The sequence below is a fragment of the Oncorhynchus keta genome, chromosome 29 (assembly GCF_023373465.1).
Source record: "Oncorhynchus keta strain PuntledgeMale-10-30-2019 chromosome 29, Oket_V2, whole genome shotgun sequence".
Classification (NCBI taxonomy): Eukaryota; Metazoa; Chordata; class Actinopteri; order Salmoniformes; family Salmonidae; genus Oncorhynchus; species Oncorhynchus keta.
The window spans coordinates 47,558,551-47,581,833 of record NC_068449.1 but is presented as its reverse complement, the minus strand read 5'-3'; the positions used below and the strand labels follow the sequence as shown (position 1 = coordinate 47,581,833).

Below are 23,283 nucleotides of genomic sequence, written 5' to 3'. Positions count from 1 at the left end.
GTTTGCTTCCATATGGCTGGTTTTACATTTGCCTCCAGGGATCCTAAGGGAAAAATAATCTAAAACAATTGCCATGTGTATTTACAATCCCCTTTTCCAAACGGATGGCTAATTTACATAGCTCTTATCAATTTATAAATCACAGTGCAGGGAGAATGCTGTGATTTCGATCAGTAAAAATAAAGTAGATCCTTTTTTCCACTTGGAATATGGCAGGTTGGCTCGACCTTGTGCATGGTTTCCTCGACCTTGTGCATGGTTTCCTCGACCTTGTGCATGGTTTCCTCGACCTTGTGCATGGTTTCCTTGTGCGTAAAGGTGTTGGAATTATGATGGGAATTAAGTCAAGGTTAGAATACGGCGTGTCTGGACACCGCTCCGCCACATCTTCATTTATTCTGTTCAACCTCAAACAAATAGTGGGTGAATAGTATGCTATTCAAATGCTTGTTCAAGGTCAGAATACGAATAGAGAGAAAAGCGCATAACTTCCATTTACGCACGCTTAAATCGCGGCCTTAGACACTTGTCAGCTAAACATCAGCAACATAGCTGATATGACCGTCATGTCTCATCTTATGTATGTGAACGGAGTTTATCAGATTTCATTGTTGAATATTCCTGTGTGGAATATTGCATCCAGACATTGTGAGATATGCAGTCTCTAATGAAAGTCTACACACCCCTTGCACAGTCTTCACATTTTGCTGCCTTCAAATTAAATCTAAAAAGGGATTAAATGAGTTTCTTTCCTACCTATCTACACAACCTACTCCACATTTTCAAAGTGAAAGAAAAATTATAGATCAAAAAATGTCTTGATTGCCTTCACAAACCAAAGTTTATTTTTATTTAACTAGGCAAGTCAGTTAAGAACAAATTCTTATTTTCAATGATGGCCTAGGAAAAGTGGGTTAACTGCCTGTTCAGGGGCAGAACAACAGATTTGTACCTTGTCAGCTGGGGGGTTTGAACTTGCAACCTTCGGGTTACTAGTCCAACACTCTAACCACTAGGCTACCCTGCCACCCCATACTTGGCATAAGCACTTTTGGCAGCCAGTACAGCTGTGAATAATTTTGAATAAGATTCTACCAACTTTGCACAACTCTTAGGGCAACACATATCCATTGTTTTTGTCAAAATTGCTCTAGCTCAGTAAATTTGGTTGGGAATCATTGATGGTGAGCAATATTCAAACCTTGTCTTTGTCTACTCAACACCTCTTGGAAAGCTATTCTGGTGTGTCTTTGGCATTACATGTGTGTAATTGTAATGCTGAAAAATAAAACACTATCCCAGCGTTTTTAGAAGACTGAGGGGAGATTTCCTTTAACTTTTTAGCTGGGCTTTACTCCTTTCATATTTATTTTGATCCTGACAAAGTCCCTGCCAGTGACACGCATACCCATAACATAACGCTGTCACACTATGATCTATAATCTTTCATTCACTTTGAAAATGTGAAGTAGCTTGTGTAGATCGCTAGGGAAAACGTTCAATTTAATACTGTGTGTATACACTGTGCAAGAGGTGTGGAGACTTTCAGCAGGCACTTTATATATAAGCCTAATAATACTGTTACCTATTGTGTTTGTACTGTGTAAGCTATATGATGTTCCCAAATGCCTATTTTCATTACTTCCGTTCAACTGCTTAACATTTTTTCTAAGACACTTTTAAAAATAAAGTTAATGCAGTTGATCAAGTTCATGCAGATTTTTGTATTTGTGGTTTTCATATGGTGTGTTTTAAAGATGCAATATGCAGAAATCACTCTGCCATTTCCTGGTTGCTAAAATTCTATTTTAAAAGCCTATTTTCAGTTTGTGACAAAACAAGCAGTCATTGTGTAGAGAATCATTGTACCATCTAAACCGCTGTGAAATATGTTTTACAAATGTTGTATTTTCAGCTGTTTAAAGCTAGTGTACAAAACCGAAAGTAAAAGACACAAAAATTAAACTTAAGAAGGGGAAGCATGGAACAGATCTACCACACATAGAACAGATCTACCACTTTTTAGACTTCTAGACAGACCTATAACTCACATTTCGATGGGTATTTGGTCAGGTTGCCCAAAATGTTACATATTGCAGCTTTAAAACTTGTTTATGTTTAATAGAACAAAAAGTCCTTTTTTGTTTTTAAGACTTTCATTGAGACTTTCTTTAGTTCACATCACATCTGATCTCACCCTGTTCTGCATACACACAACAGTGCTTTATAACCATTATAGACTTACTAAATATACCTACACAAACCCACACACTCATAAACACCTACTGTACAAGTCAAAACACACTGAACAAAAATATAATATAAAGTGTTGGTCCCATGTTTCATGAGCTGAAAAAAAATCCCAGATGTTTTCCATATGCACAAATTTGTTTACATCCCTGTTCGTGAACATTTCTCATTTGCCAAGATAATCCATCCACCTGAAAGGTGTGGCATACCAAGAAGGTGAATAAACAGCACGGTCATTACACAGGTGCACCTTGTGCTTGGGACAATAAAAGGCCACTATAAAATGTGCTGTTTTGTCACAACACAATGCGACAGATGACTCAAGTTTTGAGGGAGCGTGCAATTGGCATGCTGACTGCAGGAATGTCCACCATAGCTGTCCACCATAGCTGTTGCTAGAGAATCTAATGTTAATTTCTTTACCATAAACCGACTCCAACTTCGTTTTAGAGAACTTGGTAGTATGTCCAATTGGCCTTACAACTATAGACCACGTCAGCCCAGGAGTGTTTCTGTCTGTAATAAAGCACTTTTGTGGGGAAAAAACTCATTATGATTGGATGGGCCTGGCTGCCAAGTGGGTGGGCCTATGCCCTCCAAGGCCCACCCATGGCTCCACCCCTGTCCAGTCATTTGAAATCTGTAGATTGGGGCCTAATTAATTTATTTTATTTTATTGATTTCCTTAAATGAACTGTAGCTCTGTGAAATCTTTGAAAATGTTGCGTGTTGCGTTTATTTTTGTTTAGTATAGTTTAGCTGGGTTTGGCTGATGACCGACTTTTGAATTATAATAGGCAACTCATATTTACCAACAACATATTTATGTCCACCATGATGGGCTTAACAACAACAGTAATTCTGTATCTACAGTACAGGCCTCAAACGTAGTGGAGATGGGTAAACACTCCATGTTGAAAGTGTGTTTATTATCTGTGTGTACGTAAATGAGGGAGTGTATGTCTGTGTAATCTGTATCACCTGTCTCTTCCAGGAGGAGGAGGGTCCAGAGGTGCTGCTGGTGAAAGAGGAGGGGTGTGAGGAGGGTTTAGGGAAACCGGAGGGGACCATGTTCATGGAGGACAACCAGACTAAACCTCCTCCTGAATCCACAGAGGAACCAGCTGAGCAGCACAGGACCACACACAGTCTCATTGAGGTGAGCCCACTGTAAACTACTGTCTGTATGGTATTAGATCATGGTCTATATCCACAAAGCCTCAGAGTAGGAGTGCTGATTTAGGATCAGTTTTCCTTTTAGATAATAATGAATGACTATGCAGACATATGGGGACCTGATCTTCGATCAGCACTTCAACTCTAATACTCTTTGTGGATACAGGCCCAGGTCTTGATTAATTTTGTGTGGGACCATGCCTTTGAATTATCAAACCATTAAATAGTATGAAGTGATCAAATCAACTAACATGTTTGCATAGTACTCATAGCAATCCCTCATTGCCCAATCAGAAGATGCTCCATAGCAGGATGCTCATATCAGATTTCTTGATCCAACATCCTCTCACTCTGTATCTCTTACAGTCAGTAGACATGGAGGATGGGAAGCCTGATCTGCTGCTGGTAAAAGAGGAGACAATAGAAGACGGACCAGAGAGCATTGACCTGCTGACTGGATTAAAGATGGGGGAGCAAGGTAAGATAGAAATACATATAGCCTCCATACAGTAGTAGATCTTCAATGGGAATAGTAATACCTACAGCACATTGAAGTGATGTGCCTTTTTTTCTTCATTCAATACATCAAATGAAATCAATAGAACTTATGTTTGCATAGAAAAACAGACATTATAATGTCTGAACTTGACTCAAAAATGTTTTTAACGTTTATTTTCTAACCTCTTCATGCAGTTAGTTGGCTGGAGGCTAACAGAGAAGACTGGGCGACCATCTTGGATTACCAGACCGAGACGGGTGCAGCCAAGGGCCTAAGGGACAACATCACTGAGCAGATCAGGACCAGAGGTGACATAGTGGAGGTCAGTGGATGGGACAGCGTCCTCAACTCTGGGCTGGGGAACAACACTGTTAACCACAACCAGAAACAGACAGTTGAACCCAAAACAACATCTGAACATAGTCTCCATGACAACAGACTGGCTACGACCAGGGCGAGGCATAGCTTTGGTCTGCGGGGACGGGGAGGTGTCGGTATGCCACGGGAGAGAACACACACAGACTCGGCTAGTGATGCTCCGTCCTGCTCCTATAGTTGTGATTCAGAGAGACTGATGGCGCCTCAGGTTACCCCCCTAACAGATGCTGCCTTCAGCCTGCCTTCTATAGGATCTATAAACTGGAACATTGACCCTGTGACATCACAGACCCTCCCTGGCCTTCGTCCTCCTCACAATCTCCTTATGTTAAACCAAACCTCAGACAATGCCAGTTCATCAACACTAAATGGCTACACAAGACCATTGACAAATGACAGAATCAGTAAAGGTGGCAGCGCCATAGAGAAGCGCTTCACGTGTTCGTTCTGTGGGAAAGCCTTCAGTTTCCCCCAACAGGTGGAGATCCACCAGAGGATGCACACGGGGGAGAAACCATACGGCTGCCACCTGTGCCGGGCCACTTTCTCCCAATCGTCCAGCCTGAATAGGCACCAAAGAGTCCACACAGGGGAGAAACCCTTCAGCTGTACCCAGTGTAACATGCGCTTTGCCCATGCTGGCAACCTGAAGAGACACCAGAGGGTCCACACAGGGGAGAAACAATACAGCTGACCCCAGAGTGAGAAAAGATTCTCCTGCTAGAACCAGCTGAAGGTCCACACTGGAGAGAGGTGGTTCGCACTGCAGGAGGAGGTTCTCAGAAAGGAGCTACCTCAGGATACACCTGCAGAAAAAACATTCCACTCTATAACATAGAAAGTAACCATTCCACTTAAAAGCGTCTGCGGTTTTAGATTAAACCCTGCATTAAAGACAAACATGAATGGTCATTATTGTCAGCAGAAAATACATTTTTGATTTGACTTTTATTTAAACAGGGAGTTAACAATGAGACCAGGGTCTCTTTCACAAGGGAGCTCTGCATATACAATGAATAGGACAATGTAAAACAAAGAAATACAGCACAACACAAATATCCAAGATAAACAGTTACATTCCTCAGTAAGAATTGCACAAACGGCACCAGAACATCCAATTGTAATGTATTATGTAGTTGGTTCCAGCAATGAGGTGCATTATAACTAAAAGTGGATTTACCTAGTTTGGTGGAGACCCGAGGAACAAACAACAAAGTTAGGTAAGTTGGAAACTTGTGTAGTAAAGCTTTGTAAACAAAAAGGGACGTTAATGAGGACCAGCCAACATTTTTATGCAGTGGTGAGTGGTGAGTATTCACACCTCTTGACTTTTTCCCAATATTGTTGTGTTCCTGACTGAATTTAAAATTTCTTTTTTTTTTTCAAAAAATTAAAAGCAGTCAATAACTATTCAAGCCCTAAATACATTCAAGAGTAAAAATGAGCTTAACAAGTCACATAATAAGTTGCATGGACTCACTCTGTGTGGAACAATAGTGTTTAACATGATTTATGAATGAATACCCCCCCACAAACAATTATCTGTAAGAGTCCTGCATGTGAGCGATGAATTTCAACCACAAAGACCAGGGAGGTTTTCCAATGCCTCGTAAAGAAGGGCACCTGTTGGTAGATGGGTGAAAAAAAGCATACATTGAATATCCCTTTGAGCATGGTGAAGTTATTAAATTACACTTTGGATGGTGTATCAATACACTAAAGTAATACTGCAAGAAATGTAGCAACGCAATTAACTTTTTGTCCAGAATATAAAGTGTTATGTTTGGAGCAAAAACAATACAAGACATTACTGAGTACAACTCTCCACATTTTCAAGCATAGTGGTGGCTGCATCATGTCATGGGTATGCTTGTAATCGTTAAGGATTGCAGTGTTTTTTAGGATAAAAAAGAAACGGAATGGAGCTAAGCAAAATCCTAGCATAAAACCTGGTTCAGTCTGCTTTCCACCAGACACTGGGAGATGAATTCACCTTTGCAGGACAGTAACCTAAAACACAAGGCCAAATCTACACTATAGTTCCTTACCAAGAAGACAGTGCATTTTCCTGAGTGGCCGAGTTACAGTTTTGACCTACATCTACTTGAGAATCTATGGCAAGACCTGAAAAAGGTTATCTAGCATTGATTAACAAACAATTTGACCAAGCTTGATGCAGTTTACATGCAGGTTTAGAAAGCTCTTGGAGACTTACCCAGAAACATTCACAGGTTTAATCACTGCCAAAAGTGTTTCTACAAAGTATTGTCTTGGGTGTGAATACCTTTGTAAATAAGACAGTTCTGTACTTTATTTTCAATAAAAAATAAACATGTTTTCACTTTGTCATTATGGGGTATTGCGTGTGGATGGGTAAGCATTTATGTTTTATACATTTTGAATTCAGGTAGTAACACAACAACATGTGGAATAAGTCAAGGAGTATGAATACTTTCTGAAGGCACTGTAGTCTAATCCATTGAGAGGGGACTGGAACCGGTACAGTAGTAGTGTATACTCTGAAGGGGAAAGAAAGGGCCCTGGTCGTAGGGAGGGTCTGGTCGTAGATGAGGTGACTGTGAAAGTGGAGGGTGACGTTTCTCTGACACGGAATTCAGACGAGACTCACTTAGGAGAAGGACACTCGCAGGGCAACACTAGTGACTTCTTAGACTACAGGGAAGCTTAGAGACATCCAAATGTCACAACCCACTCCCATTTACATGGCTCTTTCCATTAAATAGACTAACCAGGTGAATTCTATGATCCCTTATTGATGTCACTTATTAAATCCACTTCAATCAGTGTAGATGAAGGGGAGGAGACCGGTTAAAGAAGGATTTTTAAGCCTTGAGAAAAATGAGACATGGATACTGTATGTGTGCCATTTGGAGGGTGACTGGGCAAGACAAAATATTTAAGTGCCTTTGAAAGGGGTATGATAGTAGGGGCCAGGCGCACAGGTTTGTGTGTATCAAGAACTGCAATGCTGCTGGGTTTTTCACACTCAACATTTTCCTGTGTGTATGAAGAATGGTCCACCACCCAAATTACATCCAGCCAACTTGACACAACTGTGGGAAGCCTTGGAGTCAACATGGGCCAGCATCCCTGTGGAACGCTTTCGAAACCCTGTAGAGTCCATGCCCCGACGAATTGAGGCTGTTCTTTTTATTTTTTTATTTTACCTTTATTTAACTAGGCAAGTCAGTTAAGAACAAATTCTTATTTTCAATGACGGCCTAGGAACAGTGGGTTAACTGCCTGTTCAGGGGCAGAACGACAGATTTGTACCTTGTCAGCTCGGGGATGGATATGTTGGTGACAGATACCTTTAAAAAAAAAAAGTAAGTGCGTGGATGAGAACCACCATTTGCCTCATGCAGTACGACACATCTTCGTATAGAGTTGATCAGGCTGTTGATTGTGGCCTGTGGAATTTTGTCCCACTCCTCTTCAATGGCTGTGCAAAGTTTCTGGATATTGGCGGGAACTGTAACACGCGGTCTTACACATCAATCCAGAGCATCCCAAACATGCTCAATGGTGTCTGGTGAGTATGCAGGCCATGGAAGAAGTGGGAAATGTTCAGCTTCCAGGAATCGTGTACAGATCCTTGTGACATGGGGCAATGCATTATCATGCTGAAACATGAGGTGATGGTGGCGGAGGAATGGCACAACAATGGGACTCAGGATCTCGTCACGGTATCTTTGTGCATTCAAATTGCCATCAATAAAATGCAATTCTGTTCGTTATCTATAGCTTATGCCTGCCCATACCATAACTCCACAACGTTGACATCAGCAAACCGCTTGCAGACAAGACGCCGTACACACTGTCTGTCATCTGCCCGGTACAGTTGAAACTGGAATTAATTTGTGAAGAGCACACTTCACAAGCGGGCCAGTGGCCATCCAAGGTGAGCATTTGCCCACTGAAGTCGGTTACAACGACAAACTGCAGGCAGGTCAAGACCCTGTTGAGGGCGACAAGGTGATTTCTGACAGTTTGTGCAGAAATTCTTTGGTTGTGCAAACCCCCAGTTTCATCAGCTGTCTGGGTGGTTCAGACGATCCGGCAGGTGAAGAAGCCGGATGTTGAGGTCCTGGGCTGGCGTGGTTACACATGGTCTGCATTTGTGAGGCCGGTTGGATGTTGTGTGACAAAACTGCACATTTTAGAGAAATAAACATTTTGTGTGAATGGAGCATTTCTGGGAACTTTTATAACAGCTCATGAAACAAGGGACATTCTGATATATATATATATATATATATATATATATATATATATATTTTTTTTTTTTTTTTTTTTTTTTTTTATCTGTTTTCTTTTTTTTTTTATAAAAATGTTTTACTGCCGTGAAAAAGTATGTGCCCCTTTTTGGATTTTCTATTTCCACATATGTTTGATATTTAATGTCATCAGATCTTCAACCAAAACTAATATTAGATAAAGGGAACCTGAGTTTACAAATAACCCCCCAAAATATATATTTTATTTAATGAACAAAGTTATGCAACACCCAATTCCACTGTGTGAAAAAGTAATTGCCCCCTTACACTCAATAACTGGTTGTGCCACCTTTAGCTGCAATGACTGCAACCAAATGGTTCCTGTAGTTGTTGATCAGTCTCTCATGTCGCTGTGGAGGAATTTTTGCCCACTCTTGCATGCAGAACTGCTTTTACTCAGCAACATTTGTGGGTTTTCAAACATGTACCGCTCGTTTCAAGTCCGACCACAACATCTCAATTGGGATTAGGTCTGGACTTTGACTAGGCCTTTCCAAAACTTCATATTTGTTGCTTTTTAAAAATTTTCATCGAGGCTTGATTGTGTGTTTTGGATCACTGTCTTGCTGCATGACCCAGCTTCAGCTTCAGCTCACAGACGGATAGCCTGACATTCTCCTGTAGAATTCTCTGATACAGAGCAGAATTCATGGTTCCTTTCTATTAAGGCAAGCCGTCCAGGTCCTGAGGCGGCAAAACTTCCCCAAACCATCACACTGTTTTCCGGATTCTGACATTACACGTTCTGATCCTTCTTATTTTTTGTATTTTTCTTGCGTGTATTGTTAGGTATTGTTGGAGCTAGAAACATAAGCATTTCGCTGCACCTGCGATAACATCTGCAAAATAGGTGTACTCAACCAATAAGATTTGATTTGAAGGTCTTGATTGATTTTTTAAGTGTGGGAACATGTATTTGAATGATCAAATCAACTAATAATACTCATTGCAATCCTTCATTGCCCAATCAGAAGATGCTCCATAGCAGGGTGCTCATATCAGATTTCTTGATCCAACATCCTCTCACTCTGTATCTGTTACAGTCAGTAGACATGGAGGATGGGAAGCCTGATCTGCTGCTGGTAAAAGAGGAGACAGTAGAAGACGGACCAGAAAGCATTAATCTGCTGAGTGGACTAAAGATGGGGGAGCAAAGTAAGGGAGAAATACATATAGCCAACATACAGTAATAGATTTTCAATGGGAATAGTGATGCGCCTGGCTATACTTTTTTCTTCATTCATAAAATGAAACAACTTGTGTTTACATACAAAAAAAACACACAAACATAATGTATTAACTTCAGCAGGTAATTGACCAAATACTTCAAATGTCAAGTTCTCGGCCATGTTTGTAAACTCTTCCTGCAGGTGGTTGGCTGGAGGCTAACAGAGGAGACTGGGGAGCCATCTTGGATTCCCAGACCCAGACTGGTGCAGCCAAGGGCCCAGTGGACAACATCACTGTGCAGGCCAGGACCAGAGGTGACATAGTGGAGGTCAGCGGATGGGACAGCGTCTTCAACTCTGGGCTGGGGAACAACACTGTTAACCACAACCAGAAACAGACAGTGGAACACAAAACAACATCCAAACTCAGTGTCCATGACAACAGACTGGCTGAGACGAAGGCGAGACTTAGATTTGGTCTGCGGGGAAGTGTTCGTATGCAGCTGGAGAGAACAGACACAGACTCAGCTAGCGATGATCCATCCTGCTCCTATAGTCGTGATTCAGAGAGACTTATGGCACCACAGGTTAACCCCCTAACAGATGCTGCCTTCACCCTGCCTTCTATAGGATCTATCAATTGGAACATGGACCCTGCAACAACACAGACACTCCCTGGTCTTCATCCTCCTCACACTCTCCTTATGTTAAACCAAACCTCAGACAATGCCAGTGCCTCAACACTAAATGGCTACACAAGCCTACTGAAAAATGACAGTAGTAGTAACGCTATCAACAGATCTTGTGGCAAAGAGAAACGCTTCCTGTGTTCGTTCTGTGGGAAAGCCTTCAGTTTCCCCCAACAGGTGGAGATCCACCAGATGATGCACACAGGGGAGAAACCTTTCGGCTGCCACCTGTGTCGGGCCAGTTTCTCCCACTCCTCCAAGCTGAAGAGGCACCAGAGAGTCCACACAGGGGAGAAACCATACAGCTGCCCTCAGTGTGATAAGAGGTTCTCCCACCTGCACAACCTGAAGAGGCACCAGAAGGTCCACACGAGAGAGAGGCCGTTTGCCTATACGCACTGAAAATGCAGAAAATACACACAGTGCGTGTATAATGTAGAACTACTTAGATTGTAATGAATTCTGTTGGATTTGGAAGTATAGGAAAGTGGATGAGGTGAACTGAGGATGATGAGGCAGAGTAGATGATTATGGTGATGGTTGGTGTGATGGTGTCTGTAAAAATGCTTTGTCTCTTTAGGTTGATACTGTTTTATAGTGAGATAATGACAGTACCTTAATTAATGTTTACTTAACGTGATGTCTTGAAGCTGTGTGTAATGTAATGTTGAACCTTTTCCAAAGTATTCTAAAATTAATGTTTTCATTTATTGTTTTGTGCAATAAAAGTAATGTAGTTCACAGTTGACTCTTTGACCAGTTTGTTTAAATTAAATACAAAATTGACTACTAACTGACTAGTTTTTTGTTTGTCTTTGCAGGGACTGAGTTTGACTTACTACAGTCGAAACAAAACATTATACTTAATTCGTGAATCAAAACTTAAAAATAGGTCTCCTGAGTGGCACAGTGGTCTAAGAGATCCTGGTTATGGCGCAGTGTGCCACTGGAGATCCTGGTTCAAGTGCAGGCTCTGTCGCAGCTATCCGCGACCCGGAGACCCATGGGGCAGCGCACAATTGGCCCAGCGTCGTCCGTGTTAGGGGAGGGTTTGGCCGGCAGGGACATTCTTGTCCCATCACGCACTAGTGACTCCTGTGGCGGGCCGGGTGCATGCACGCTGACATGCGCCCGGCCCGCGAGGTGTACGGTGTTTCCTCGGACACATTGGTGTGACTGGTTAAGCGGGCATTGTGTCAAGAAGCAGTGTGGCTTGGCTGGGTTGTGTTTCAGAGGACGAATGACCTTCGCCTCTCCCGAGTTTAAAAATACTAACTTGAAAATAAACTCCAATGGCTCCATAATGTTAGGTACTTAAATCACTGTGATAGATTGGCTTGACTGTGGTCATGTTTCTGTGTTTACAGCAAAGAATTTCTTATAAAAACCTTCATATTCTTTCAGTGCAATTTGTGTTTACAGTCTGCAGTCCATGAGGATTTGCTGATATCCGGTGATAGATGGCGGGGCCCGAAACTCAACGGCTCAGACACGAGACAAATGTGACAGGTTCTACAGACAATCACGGATTACAAAGGGAAAACCACCCACGTCGCGGACACCAACGTCTTGCTCCCAGACAAGCTAAACACTTTCTGGTGGGGATCATATTTCCGAATTCCCTGAGTGCCCTGTTAGGGTGAAAGAGGTTGAGGTGTCAAGAATTAGGGCTGTACAGCAAATTTCCTATGTGGAGGCGGTGAAGAAAGTTGAAGGGGAAGAGGCCACAGTTGAAGGGGAAGAGGCCACAGTTGAAGGGGAAGAGGCCACAGTTGAAGGGGAAGAGGCCACAGTTCTGAAGAAGATATGGCAGTGGATGCAAATGTTATACGTCAATCAAGTGATCTGGATACACTTATTGTGAATAAGGTGTATTTTGTAGCATTTATAGCTACAGTTATTAACTGTACTGCACACGTGTCCAATAAGCTGGACATCATTATATCTGAAGCCAAGAAGATTTTGGGCCTCCAAGACTTAACAGCAGAAGCACTGCAAGGACAACTGCAGCCAGGAAATGTTGTGTTACAGCCTGAATTTAAAATTGACTAAATTTACAGATTTTTGTCACTGATCTACACACATGACACCCTACCGTTCAAAAGTTTGGGGTCTCTTAGAAATGTTATTGAAAGAAAAGCACATTTTTGTCCATTAACATAACACCAAATTGATCTGAAATACAGTGTAGACATTGTTAATGTTGTAAATTAATATTGTAGCTGGAAACAGCAGATTTTTAATGGAATATCTACATAGGCGTACAGAGGCCCATTATCAGCAACCATCACTCCTGTGTTCCAATGGAACGTTGTTAGCTAATCCAAGTTATGATCAATTTGATGTTATTTTAATGGACAAAAAATTTGTTTTTCTTTCAAAACAAGGACATTTCTAAGGGACCCCAAACTTTTGAACAGTAGTGTATTTTTAATAAGTTAGCAAAAAAAAATGGAAACCTGTTTTCGCTTTGTCATTATGGGGCATTGTGTGTTGATTGAGGGGAAAAACATTTAATCAATTTTAGAATAAGGCTGTAACGTAACAGAATGTGGAAAATTGAACCCAGAGACTATACGTTACGATCACCGTTGGCAGTGATTACAGCTGTGAGTCTTTCTGGGTAAGTCTCTTAAGAGTTTTCCACACCTGGATTGTGCAACATATGCAAATTATTCTTCTCAAAATTCTTCAAGCTCTGTCAAATTGGTTGTTGATCATTGCTTGACAACCATTTTCAGGTCTTGCCATAGATTTTCAAGCAAATGAAAGATAAAACTGTAACTCGGCCACTCAGGAACGTTCAGTCTTCTTGGTAAGTAACTCCAGTGTAGATTTGGCCTTGTGTTTCAGGTTATTGTCCTGCTGAAGGTGGGATGGGGGTCTCCCAGTCTCCCATCTCCCAGTGTCTGGTGGAAAGCAGACTGAACCAGGTTTTTCCCTCTAGGATTTTGCCTGTGCTTAGCTCCATTCCACTCCCCAGTCCTTAACGATTACAATCATACCCATAACATGAAGTTACCACGATGACTAAAACTATGGAAAGTGGTACTCAGTAATGTGTTGTATTTGCCCCAAACATGACACTTTGTATTTAGGACAAAAAGTGTTTTTGCAACATTTTTGTAGAATTACTTTAGTGCCTTGTTGCAAACAGGATGGATGTTTTAGGATATTTGTATTCCAGTGTTAAATTCTGTCTTTTCACTCTGTCAATTAGGTTTGTATTGTGGAATAACTACAATGGTGTTGATCCATCCTCAGTTTTCTTCTATCACAGCCATTAAACTCTTTCAAAGTCATCTTTGGCCTCATGGTGAAATCCCTGAGCGGTTCCTTCCTCTCTGGCAACTGAGTTAAGAAGGTTGACTGGGTGTATTGATACACCATCAAAAGTATAATTAATAACTTTACCATGCTAAAAGGGATATTTAATGTCAGCTTTAATTTATATGATTACCTATCTACCAATAGATGGGTAAAATAGGTGCCCTTCTTTACGAGGCATTGGAAAACCTCCCTGGTTTTTATGGTTGAATCTGCGTTTGAAAATTGAGGGAACTTACAGATAATTGTATGTGTGGGATACAGAGATGAGGCAGTCATAAAAAACACGTTAAATAGTATTATTGCACACAGAGTCCATGCGATGTATTGTTACTCAAGCACATTTTTACTCCTGAACTTATTGAGGCTTGCCATAAAGGGTTTGAATACGTATTGACTCAACATTTTAGCTTTTCATTTTTTATTAATTTGTAACATTTAAAAAAACATAACATTATGGCATATTGTGTGTGTAGGCCAGTGACAAAAACATCTCAATGTAAATCCATTTCTAATTCATGCTTTAACACAATAAAAATGTGGAAAAAGTCAAGGGGTGTGAATACTTTGAGGGTACTGTATATTTGTGTATTTTCCCCAACACCAAATACAAACATACACATATTAACAACAACTTACAGACGCACCCAAAAATGACTACAAATCATCTGCCGAGACGCACATGTGCACACCCCCATCCCTAGTACCTGCATTGTTGTTTGCTACATTGGCCTTAAATTGTACCAATTTGTTTTTCTAGGTCACCCATACTATTTCAATGTGTAATGATGGTGGATTGATTGATTTCCAGGTTTTTTTTCGTATATATTTTTTCAAGATGAGTCATGAGAGGAGAATCGTCCAGCCCATTGGGTCTCACTACACCCCCATATCCCATGTCTTGAAATTTGACAGATAAAAATTAAATTACTTTCTAACTCAGCCCATAACTTTCGGACATCATAGCATTCCCAGAAAGCATGGGTTATTGAGTCATTCGTGAATTTTGTCTCTTGCATAGTACATTTTATCCATTAGTTTATACTGGATTAAGTGTACATTTGTTAACTGTAATGTCATTAGTTATGCACCAACATTCCCTCCATCTTGTGCCAACATCAGTTATTTTTAAGTCTTGGTTCCCATAGTTTACATTTGTTTCTAAGAGATTGTCAGCTGGATATGCTCTCTGCAAGGTTTTGTGTATCTTATCATATGAACACCCTTTTCTGACTCAAATAAGATTCCCCCAAGGTTTCTCTGATGTCCCAAACATTATTGTGATATGTAACTTAAGTTTCTTTTTAATTCCGTCAACAGGATGGGGGAGATATTGTGCCCCTTTCTTTTTTTCTTCTTTTTTATATATTTTCTTTTTGCATTTTCCAATTAAGAACTTTCAAAACAAAAGTGAAAAGATATTAGACAACGATAGGACAAAGTGACAGTAACAGACAAGCGTAACAAAAAAATAAAAATAATTATATATAGAAACATACAATAAGAAAAAAATTATGAGACATTGGATCACCTGCCGTAGGCTACATATTATACATTACATGTGAAACATTGTGAGGATTATATAGAGATTCAATCAATGAGATGTGGGGGAGATTCTCCATATAGTCAATAAAAGGTTGCCAAATTTAACTTATTCCTCAAGCAGTAAGTGATTTTCTCCAAAGGCATACAACTATTAACTTCCGAAAGCCACATTGCAACTGGCAGGGAGGAATCCAATTTCCATTTCTTGGCAAATCGCTAGCAATATTTCTGTTAGCTTTATAGTATGGCTTTTCCTAAGATTGGTGTTAGTAAAGTTACCCAGTAGACAGACCTCCGGGTCTAAAGGGAATACAACCCCGTGAATTGAGGATATGGTATCGCATACCCCCTGCCAGAAACCGTGTAGTTTTGAACACTGCCAAGTGGAATGGAGGAATGTTCCTTCATCTGAGCCACATCTAAAACATAGGGAGGAGATATCTGGGTTGAACTTGTGCAGTCTAGATGGGGTGATATAGAGCTGATGGAGGAAATTAAACTGGATCAGTCTGTATCTGGAGTTCAATGTGGATGTAACACCATCCCTGCATAGGTCACTCCATAGATCCTCATCAAGATCAATACCCAGATCTTTTTCCCATCTAAGTCGGGGTTTATCTAGCCCAGGCAGTGTTAGTCCTGACATAAGAGCATCGTATACACGGGAATTGGTCTTGAACAGTGGTTGGTCTGCGTGGCAGAGTTGTTCAATAGGTGACATCTTAGGTAGGTTCCATTGTCCCTTGAGAGTCACCCTAATAAAGTTTCGTAGTTCTAGGTAGCTAAAGAAGTCCCTGATAGGCAAGTGGTATTTCTGTTTCAGCTGATCAAAAGCCATAAGAACTCCCTCCTCGTAACAATGTTCCAGAAAGAGTGATCCCCTTATCAGACCATGGTCTAAAGTTACTATTCTGGAAAAATATAGGAATCAATCTATTGTTCCATAAAGGGGTTTTTAGGGAAAAGGAATCCCCCTCGTCCAAACAGCTCATGCAGTTTGCACCATGCCAGGACAGAATGTATGATTAAAGGATTGTCTGTGATGGTTTTTATAGATTTTCTGTCCCATTAGTAAAAACAATTCTGCCCCAGTGTCATCATTTACCTCAATCTTTTCAATGTTCACCCATGAGGGAGAGGGACCATTGTCAAACCTCTGAGCCAGAAACCTAGACTGTGCAGCCCAGTAGTACATTCTAAAATTGGGGAGGTTTAAGCCCCCCTTGACTATAATTAAAGGTTAATTTATCCGGGCCAACCCTAGGGGTTTTGCTGTGCCAGAAAAAACGTCTGGTCAGCTTGTCGAGAGAGGAAAAAAAATGCTGCGGGAACAGGGATAGGGAGAGATTGAAACAGATATAGAAATCTGGGCAGGACATTCATTTTAATTACATTGATTCTACCCAGTAGAGTGAGAGGTAAGTCCATCCATTTACAAAGGTCTCCCTCCACCTTTTGCAACAAACTGGCCAGATTGAGTTTATAGAGGTTGTTTAGATTACCATCCACCATTATGCCCAAATATGTGAAGCCCATAGGCGACCATCTAAAAGGAAACTTGTGCTTAATGGTATGATGGTCAAAGACAGACAATGGTAAGATTTCGTTTTTATCAAAATGGACCTTATATCCAGAGAAAGAACTACAACACTGTAGTAGGATCTGCAAGTGAGAGAGGGAGTGTTCTGGGTTTGTTAGAAATAAGATAAGGTCGTCCGCAAAGAGTGATAATTTATGGGTATGGGGGCCCACCTCAAAGCCATGTATATCAGGGCACGTTCTAATAGCCTCAGCCAACGGTTCGATGACGAGGGCAAAGAGGTGGGGGCTAATTGGGCAACCTTGTCTGTTCCCCATATAAAGAGGGAAAGAGGAGGAAGTAAATCCCATTGGTAGCAATCCTAGCTTTAGGAGATTTGTAGAGTGATTCTATCAAATTTACAAACACGGTTCCTAAATCGAACTTTTCCAAGACGCGAAAGAGGTATGGCCATTCAACCCTATCAAAGGCCTTTTCAGCGTCGAAGGAGACTGCGACACTGGGTATTTTGTTTTTGTTAGCAAGGTGAATTATATCAAAGAACCTTCTGAGATTATTGGAGGACAATCTATTAATTATGAAACAGTCTGATCTGGGTATTGTGCCCCTTTCTAAAGCAATTTCATCAGGTAATGTATTTTTGATTCATGACATTGATATAATTTATTTAAATGTATTATCTCAGCTGGAAAATTGAAAGCTTCCAAAGTTTTGAATAAAATATGCAATTTAAGACGGTCGAAAGCCTTTTCGGTTTCAACAGCCATTATTGATAAATATTTATCTAGTTTTTTTGCGTATTGCATTAAACATGTCCTTGTATTTGTTTGTCTATTTTTAATAAACCCTGTTTGATATGTATCAAGTCTGGTAAGACTTTTGCCATGCTAATGCTTATAAGCATTTGCACTTATTGTATTGTCACAATTTATTAAGCTTTTGGGTCTATAATCAGCAGGGGACTCTCCAGATTTTCCTGGTTTTATTATATCTGAAATAACAGTTTGGTACATGGAACTAGGACGTACTGAGCGACGAGTGTTGTCATTTGTGTAAATAGGTGTACTTTGCCCTAAAACTGTGCTTTTCTCCATGCTAATGTTTTAATAGTATCCCATATTTATTTTTGGGTGATCTGTTTTTAGTGATTGTTTTGACTGCTGATAATTGCTTCAGGGTTCTTGAGTCTAAGGCTAGAGGATCCGTCCAACTATTTTTTAATTCGGATTTATATATATTTTCATAGAAGCTTTTAAAATTGTCATTAATCGCACTGTTTCTAATTACCGCATTTGTATCTTTTAAAACATAAATGTAGTGTTTTGTGAGAGCTGCCAGATAGTTACCATATTTATTTGCCATTAAGTAGTATGCTATATTTGAGTTTAACCTGTAGTTGTTGGCTCTCTTCAAAAGCAAAAGTTCAGAAATGTCTTTGTTGTTTAACTTAGAAGTCTTTACACGGGCTTTTTCTAAGATAGAAATTAAAATGAAAGAAAAATAAGTCACTAAATCAGATTTAACTTTTGCAGAGTATGAGATTATCATTCCCCTAATGTACGCCTTAAAGGCATCCCAAATTATATTGGGGGTCGGCTTTTCTTTGTCTGCTATTTCTAAATTGGTAATGTTTTTTTAATGGTTTCATTTAGGTATTTAATACATTCCGGGTCCAGGAGATGCACTCTGTTCATTCTACAGATTCTGTCGCTAAGTGTATTTTCTGTTGATGTAATTAGGCATGATACCGGACAACGATCCGATATCACTATATCGTGCATTTTTGGGAATAAAAATGGTCAATTCTTGAATAGCTTTTCTTACTTTGAGAAAAAAAAGTCTTAGTTGGGAATAGTAATCTCTCGGTGTACTGTAAATTATTTGTTGCGATGACTCATTCTAGCCTCTTTATTACTATGGTCTGTCAATCTTATCGAACTTGTAATGTGGGTCACCTGCCCTAAAAAAAGTTCCTGGCTGGATTTGATCTAATATAGCTTGCATTCTATCTAAAAGCACCAGATTTGCCCCGGATACAAACAAAATCACGAGCTTTGGTTCTATCTGAATGTTTTTTCAAATTGTGTTATTGATATAGCCTTGTTCTGTTCTCTACCTATTTAGCACTCTTAATAACCCAATTCATGTTTAGTTAAAAAGAATACAAGATAAAAATAGATGACACCATTCAAACCAATGAGGGTTCAGAAATACAAAGCCAATTATCTCAGAATCATCTTTTTGCAGATAGAACCTTATAGTCCTAAACTCTCAATATGTAACATACTTTTTAGACTTAAGGCATATATGTCACACAATGTCTGGATGAAATATTCTACCCAGGAATATTAAACACTGAAATCTGTGGGTCATCTGTGGGTCTTTTCTGCTGACAACAATGAAAATGTATATTTGTCTTTAATGCTGGGTTTGATCTAAATGTCAGAAGCTATCCAGGGGAATGGTTACTATTATGTTAGAGTAGAATGTTTTTTCTGCTGGTGCATCCTGAGGTAGCTCCTCTCTGATAACCTCTTCCCACAGTGAGTACTGGCGAAGGGCCGTTCTCCTGTGTGGATTTTCAGGTGCATCTTCAGCTGGTCCTGGCGGGAGAACCTCTTCTCACACTGCGTACAGCTGTAGGGTTTCTCCCCTGTGTGGACCCTCTGGTGCCTCTTCAGGTGACCAGCCTGGGCGAAGCGCATGTGACACTGGGTACAGCTGAATGGTTTCACCCCTGTGTGGACTCTCAGGTGCCTCTTCAGGCTGAAGGAGTGAGAGAAACTGGCCTGGCACAGGTGGCAGCTGAATTGTTTCTCCCCCGTGTGCATCCTCTGGTGTATCTCCACCTGTTGGGGGAAACTGAAGGCTTTCCCACAGAACGAACACGGGAAGCGCTTCTCTTTGGCGCCACCACCTTTACTGATTCTATCTCCACTACTGTCATTTGTCAATGGGCTTGTGTAGCTATTTAGTGTTGAGGCACTGTCATTGTCTGAGGTCTGGTTTAACATAAGGAGAGTGTGAGGAGGATTAAGGCCAGGGAGTGTCTGTGTTATCGCAGGATCCAAATTACAGTTGATAGATCCTATAGAAGGCAGACTGAAGGAAGCACCTGTTAGGGGGTCAACATGAGGCGCGATCAGTCTCTCCGAATCACAATTATAAGAGCAGGACGGAGCATCGTAAGCAAAGTCTGTACTCTCCCGCCGCATACGTTCCCTTTCCTGTCCCCGCAGACCAAATCTACGCCTCGCCCTGGTCTCAGCCAGTCTGTTGTCATGGAGACTATGTTCAGATGTTGTCTTGGGTTCGACTGTCTGTTTCTGGTTGTGGTTAACAGTGTTGTTCCCCAGCCCAGAGTTGAGGACGCTGTCCCATCCCCTGACCTCCACTATGTCACCTCTGGGCCAGGCCTGCTCGGTGATGTTGTTCACTGGGCCCTTGGCAGCACCCGTCTGAGTCTGGGAATCCAAAATGGCCACCCATTCTCCTCGGTTTGCCTCCAGCCAACCACCTGCAGGAAGAGATTAGAAAATAGACTTTACAAACACGGCAGAGAGAACTCTACATATGGAGTTGTTGTTGTCAATTACAATGTGTTTTTGTATGTAAACATAAGTTATATTGATTTCATTAAAGAAAAAAACAATTGCCACTATTCCCATTGAAGATATAATACTGTATGTAGGCTATATGTGGGTCTTTCTATTAACTACTTGTTACAGCTGTTGATAAGTCCCTGCTAATAATCAGACCATGTCATTACATTAAGATAAGGGGGGAACATAGCTCTATATGCAATACAATTCACAAGTTAATTTAAAACCTGTTTAACCATTCTCATGGTGGGTGTCTTAATGGATTTGTCCAAAATCGGGTGACATTACTTTTCTGTCCTTGCATTTATGGCTGTGTGAGTTGTGGTATCATATAATAAGCATTAATCAGTTCAATTATACTTTAAACTTGAACCCTGTAAGATCTACCTTGATCTAGCTGTCGGACAGTTTTTTTGTACAGAGATCACAGAAATTCAGTGTAACTACGTAACATTTTGTGCCTCCTTACACTGAGTATAGTGTTAGGAACATTGCTCTTTCCATGACAGACTGACCAGGTGAAAGACCTATGATCCCTTGTTGATGTCACTTGCTAAATCCACTTCAATCAGTGTAGATGAAACAGGAGAGGATTTTTAAACCTCGAGACAATTGGGACATGGATTGTGTATGTGTACAATTGAGATGGTGAATGGGCAAGTCAAAAGATTGAAGTGCCTTTGAACAGTAGTGGTGGGTAGTGGGTGCCAGGCCTAGGGCTGTGTCGGTCATGAAATTTTGTCAGCCTGCGATTGTCATGCAAATAACTGCCGGTCTCACGGCAATTGACCGTTAAGTAACAAACACCTTTAGCATCTCCTGGCTTCCACTGATCCATTTAATATAGCATACACCACAATACATCCATTATTTATTTTAGTCGGGTCTAAATAAACATGATGTGAAGAAAACTATTCAAAAGAGGATCCCAGCTTTCTTGTGCTGCTAGATTTATTGCTAAATTCTTAAAGTTAAGCACATTAATCCTCTTTACAACTGGTATAGCCTACCTAGCACACAAAGGCGGTGCGTGAGTGTCAAGTTTGGGGAAGCTAATTTTCACCATAAAAATGCAATCCATGCATCATCGCATTTGCAGACTTATGTGAGAGAGCCTACTATTCGTTATGTGATGAGTAGATTGGATAGTCATAATTTAGGTTAACAATATAACTCAACCACTGTTCTCAAAAAAAGGCAGCTCAATGCATGGCTGAGCGCGTAGAGTAGGACTAGACTATACGCTATATCAGATACGTTTCTTTCTTTGCACGGGAAACATAAGGCTTGATACTGACAAACAGATCAAAAAACAAAGAATTGTCCATATAATAGGCATACGAGACTCAAAGGAGGAAATTATTGTCCAAAAACAAACTTAAGTAGCACTGACCCAACAATGATAAATAGTGAATATGCGCAGTGAGCACTCACCAGGGATATTGCCGATTCTATCGGTTGGTGCCAATAAGATATACTGTTGTTCGTTCAATGAAATTGAGAATATTGATAACTGAAAGACAGATTAGTCTTTACATTGTCTTCTCTTTACAGCAATAACCATTTGCTTTCCAAACAATTTTTTCCCGCGATTGTATTTTGAAATATTGAGATATGCCTGGCGTGGCCTCTACTCTTCACAGACTCGACAATATATGTAAAGACCAGATTAAATTAAGAATAGTCTGATGGGTGAGAATATGATCAAGTGCTTGTCAAATAGTGAATGAGAGATGATGAAGTGTACAGCCTGCGCAAGAAACGGAGCAGAGCTAATGCCTTTTCATGCAACTTTTTTCAAATCATCATGCGGTTAGAAATGTATAAAATATGTTAACGTATAGCCTAATTTTTGTATCACCACTAAAGTTGCATAAATGTCTCTAAATTAAGCAGATGGGAGGACCTATTTCTTTGTTAACCACTCAACACAGAAGCCGCATGTGCGCACTCCCTCTGAAATCGTTTGGGGAAAATATCATTTCTATTTTATTCAGCTATGTTCAATTGTATTCTTCATACTATTAAATATGAAATAATGCCATGGAATTCTAAGCAAATCTTGTCTGCTAAATTAACTAGTGTAGCCCACAGCCATATGGCATAGACCTAACATAAAGACAACTCAGAATATGTTCTTCTGAAATAGGCTACATTTTCTTCACATCATGTTTATTTAGACCTGATTAAAATAAATAATGGATGTATTGTGGTGTAGGCTATATTAAATGGATCAGTGGAAGCCAGGAGATGCTAAAGGTGTTTGTTACTTAACATGATGTGTACGACTTTGAGACTGCACACATTGAGCCTCATTCACAAGTGATAATATATAATTCACAAGTGATAATATTGTAACCCATTGGATTATTCTCAATTTAACCTCGTCTTTACATATACTAAATAATATATATGTATGAAATTAGTTTTTTATTTAGAATGGACCACTATCATGCACCTGTTGGAACAAGGGGAGAAAGAAATACATGTCATCGTATTCACTTAAATAGAAAATGGAAGACGCTTTTCCTGTGGTTCATTTTCATGCCAGCCAGGTAGGCTACTCCTGTTGTAAAGCAAAGTAATGTGCTTAATATTATGAAAGTTGACAAATAAATATAATAATATAATAATATAATAATATATATGCCATTTAGCTGACGCTTTTATCCAAAGCGACTTACAGTCATGTGTGCATACATTCTACGTACATTCTACGTATGGTAGGTCTAGCCTTTAGAGAAGCTGATGGGATCCTCTTTTTAATAGAGGCCATCAAAACTCTTGATTTTTGATTGCATTGATGTCGG

At 40.3% G+C, this 23,283-nt stretch overlaps 2 protein-coding genes across 19 annotated transcripts in view; one reads left to right on the top strand and one right to left on the bottom strand.

Moving 5' to 3' along the window:
- Positions 1-23,283, top strand: part of LOC118361889 (zinc finger protein 235-like) — a 274,869-nt gene that overhangs the window by 25,603 nt on the left and 225,983 nt on the right. For 3 of the 13 annotated variants that reach the window (XR_008085476.1, XR_008085477.1, XR_008085475.1), the window contains exons 5-6: positions 3,793-3,904; positions 4,120-4,247. The exons of 5 other annotated variants lie outside the window; for them this stretch is intronic. Coding sequence is in view for 5 of the 8 variants with exons in the window: in XM_052485275.1 (XP_052341235.1) it covers positions 3,245-3,409; positions 9,645-9,756; positions 9,972-10,861 (1,167 nt within the window). In the remaining 3 variants the exon portion in view is untranslated. Of the gene's footprint in view, positions 1-3,244; positions 3,410-3,792; positions 3,905-4,119; positions 6,640-9,644; positions 9,757-9,971; positions 11,203-23,283 lie in introns of those variants that run through there. 5 more of the 13 variants (XM_052485277.1, XM_052485274.1, XM_052485275.1 and 2 more) reach the window with 4 other exon arrangements.
- LOC118361907 (Wilms tumor protein homolog) overlaps positions 14,191-23,283 on the bottom strand; it is a 76,082-nt gene continuing 66,989 nt past the window's right edge. For all 6 annotated transcript variants that reach the window (XM_052485305.1, XM_052485302.1, XM_052485301.1 and 3 more), the window contains exon 6: positions 14,191-20,388. In XM_052485305.1, the coding sequence (XP_052341265.1) occupies positions 19,343-20,388 (1,046 nt within the window). In that variant the 3' untranslated portion in view covers positions 14,191-19,342. The remainder of the gene's footprint in view (positions 20,389-23,283) is intronic.